This window comes from Sorghum bicolor, chromosome 7, assembly GCF_000003195.3.
Source record: "Sorghum bicolor cultivar BTx623 chromosome 7, Sorghum_bicolor_NCBIv3, whole genome shotgun sequence".
Classification (NCBI taxonomy): Eukaryota; Viridiplantae; Streptophyta; class Magnoliopsida; order Poales; family Poaceae; genus Sorghum; species Sorghum bicolor.
Genome location: NC_012876.2, coordinates 57,435,126 through 57,438,208, shown reverse-complemented (window position 1 = coordinate 57,438,208; position 3,083 = coordinate 57,435,126). Strand labels below are relative to the sequence as shown.

Below are 3,083 nucleotides of genomic sequence, written 5' to 3'. Positions count from 1 at the left end.
CGGGGCCGAGGGCGACGTGTAGTGTCGGGCCCAAAAAATTCGGTATTTTCATACGTGCAGGTGAAGAAACTAGGGCCTTGTTTAGTTCCAAACTTTTTTAGAAAATCGACATTGTACCACTTTCATTTGTATTTGATAAATATTGTCTAATTATAGACTAACTAGGTTTAAAATATTCGTCTCATCAATTCCGACCAAATTGTGCAATTAGTTTTTATTTTTTTATATTTAATACTCTATACATACATCTAAAGATTCGATGTGACGGGGAATCTGAAAAATTTTACAAAATTTATTGGGAACTAAACAAGGCGAAACGTTGCACTGGTCGCGGGGCTTGCTGGTCGAAGATATTGCGGGACCCAAATGATCCCATATTCCCATGCATTTTTTTTGGGCTGTCTGGCTGAAAATAAACTTTTTAAATTGTTTTGTGTGTGTCGCCTCTTTCTCCCAATTTTTAAAAATTTGACTTTTTTTTAAAAAAAAAATTTTCTTTTGGACCCCTAGAAAACTTAATCTTGTTTTGGACCCAGGAGGTCGACGCCATGCTTCATGGCGTCGAGGTTACACGTCTCGACGCCATGGATCATGGCGTCGAGGTCCCTGGCTGTGCCACACGCCGTAGATCACGGCGTCGAGCTCGACGCCATAGATCACGGCGTCGAGCTCTGAACTACATAGCATAGAGTTCATCCAGTTCTACATGCCGTGATGAGCAGTGTCGACGCCAGCGACGGCCCCGCGCGCGTCGCCTCGAAGTAGTCCACCGCGGACCGCATGTAGACGTCCGTCACGGCCGCCGCGGCGCCGCGAACCAGCCGCACGGCGCGCGGCAGCGACGACGCCAGCTCCCCCGCGGGGCACGCCGCGCTGGTCAGCACGATGGCGTTGCCGAAGTACCCCGCGGGGAGCGGCGGCGAGAACCTCGGCCGCCCGTCCACCGCGAACAGCAGCTTGCTCCGGCGCGACGGGCGCATCCCCAGCGCCCGCGTGCGCGCGCTCCACACGAACCCGGCCAGCGCCTCGAACGTGGTGCACGCGCGGCGGCCCTCCTCCAGCACCCCCACCGCCGCCTTGAGGCGCGCGATGGACGCCGGCGTGAACCGGAACGAGCGGTGCAGGAGCGGGGACTCCGAGTCCTCCTCGTCCTCCCCGTCGTCGGCGTCGTCGTCGGTGATCTGCGTGAACTCGTGGTGCGGGAAGTCGACCTGCGGCGGGTCGCGCGCACGGAGGACGGCGCGGTCGAGGGCCGGCGGGAGCGACAGCGGGAGGCCGCGCGCCGTCTCGCCCCACGAGTTGACGAACTGCATGGCGCCGACGCCGTCGAACATGCAGTGGTTGATGGCCAGCCCCAGCACGAAGCCGCCACACTTGAACTTGGTCACCTTGCATGTCCATGGATCGATCGATCGCCCACTGTTATTAACTCTGTCCATCGATCCAGAAGATGAGCAGCAAATAGTACCTGGGCTGCAAGCAGCGGCATCTCGAGTATGTTCTTGGCGCCGGGGACGCTGTACACGAGCCTGCCGAGGACGGAGGGGTCGGGGTCGGTGACGTCACCGATGTCCGCCATGGCGCAGTCCGCCTCGGCCTCCACGAACACGGCGCCGTCGCCCGTGCAGTCCACGACCAGCTTCCCATCGTCTGAGATCGCCAGCCGCCCAGCGAGCGGGTAGTAGTGGACGAGCACCTTCGCCAGCGACTCCCTCAGCACGTCGCAGGCGCTGCTTCTGCCGGCGCCGCCGTCGTCAGCCGCCCTGAAGCAGTACACGGTCTGCACGATGACGGCAATGTTCTGGTCCAGGTTGGAGAGAGCTCGACGCCGTGATCTATGGCGTCGAGCTCGACGCCATGATCTACGGCGTCGAGGTCTCTGCCACGTCAGAAGCCACGCTGGCGCAGCCAGGGACCTCGACGCCGTGATCCATAGCGTCGAGACGTGTAACCTCGACGCCATGAAGTATGGCGTCGACCCCCTGGGTCCAAAACTGAGATTAAGTTTTCTAAGGGTCCAAAAGAGAATTTTTTTTCAAAAAAAAGGCCAAATTTTAAAAAATTGGACCTCTTTCTCCCTTCTCTCTCTTCCGTGACACGAGGCCTAAATATTAGAAAAATTAGTTATGGATTGAATGAGTATTGAGTAATCTCTTTGGAGCACTCAGTTACCTATGTTAGCTGTTTCTTTAGTATTAGGGATGATTTGAGTAATCTGTTGAAGAGTGTTATCATGTCATGATTACTTATCTAGAAAATCCCATGCTGGTTCAAAGAAGATCAGCAAAAAAGCATGCCGATCCGGCTGCCGTGTGTAAGTAGACTTGTCAGGATCACGAGAATATATGTTCACATCTTGCTTTCGTTAGTATTTGACAACAAGTATACCTCAGAATATAAGAGCAACCACAATATATTTAGATCAACCACTCTATATAGATGGGTCCTACAGCAAGAGTCCATAGTAAGTTTCAGCCTGGACGTTTGGTTCTTCAGTTTGGTTCGATTCGGTTCTAGATTTTTGATACAAATTCGGTTCTCTACAAATAGGAATAGATCGGTTTTTTACAAATTTTGGAACCAAGCAAAATCGATTTTGGTTAGTTCGGTTTGGTTCCGGATCCGACCGAACTAATCGAAGATTTACACCAGCATAAAAAATAATGTTGGGGACAAATAACCAAGTGACCCATAGCAGCGGAGAAATAATCAATGTGAAACTGTGAATAGCTCATTAAATCAATTATAGTTTGTTTGATGGTATGTGCTACTCGGATAACCATAGTAATTCTAGAGCTAATACGTGCAACAAACCCCGACTTTTAGGAGGGGCACATTTATTAGATAAAAGGCTAACACTGGCTCTACTCGCTGATCTGATGATTCATGATAACTTGACGGAGGGCACTGCCCTCGTGTCGGCGACGCATCATTCAAATTTCTGCCCTATTTATATCTTAGGATTAAGATGATATTAGCCCTAGGTTGTAAGGTTTATTGGACTTGTTTTGTGAATTTTAGTTCTTTCGGTTTTTCATTTAACCAAGCCTAGGAACCAAAAATTGATCGGTTAATTCAGTTTC

The 3,083-nt window shown here is 51.2% G+C and overlaps 1 protein-coding gene across 1 annotated transcript; it reads right to left on the bottom strand.

Moving 5' to 3' along the window:
* Positions 693–1,963, bottom strand: LOC8077867 (omega-hydroxypalmitate O-feruloyl transferase). Its single transcript, XM_021465702.1, has 2 exons — positions 1,469–1,963; positions 693–1,388 (listed from the first exon to the last, which is right to left on the bottom strand). Exons 1-2 carry the CDS (start codon positions 1,961–1,963, stop codon positions 693–695), a joined length of 1,191 nt encoding a protein of 396 aa, XP_021321377.1.

Excerpts from the sequence above, each read along its gene's own strand:
- LOC8077867 (XM_021465702.1), bottom strand. The coding sequence starts at position 1,963 with ATGGCGTCGAGGTTACACGTCTCGACGCTATGGATCACGGCGTCGAGG. Across the intron at positions 1,389-1,468 it reads TGCCGCTGCTTGCAGCCCAG|GTGACCAAGTTCAAGTGTGG; the intron begins GTACTATTTGCT and ends TGGACATGCAAG.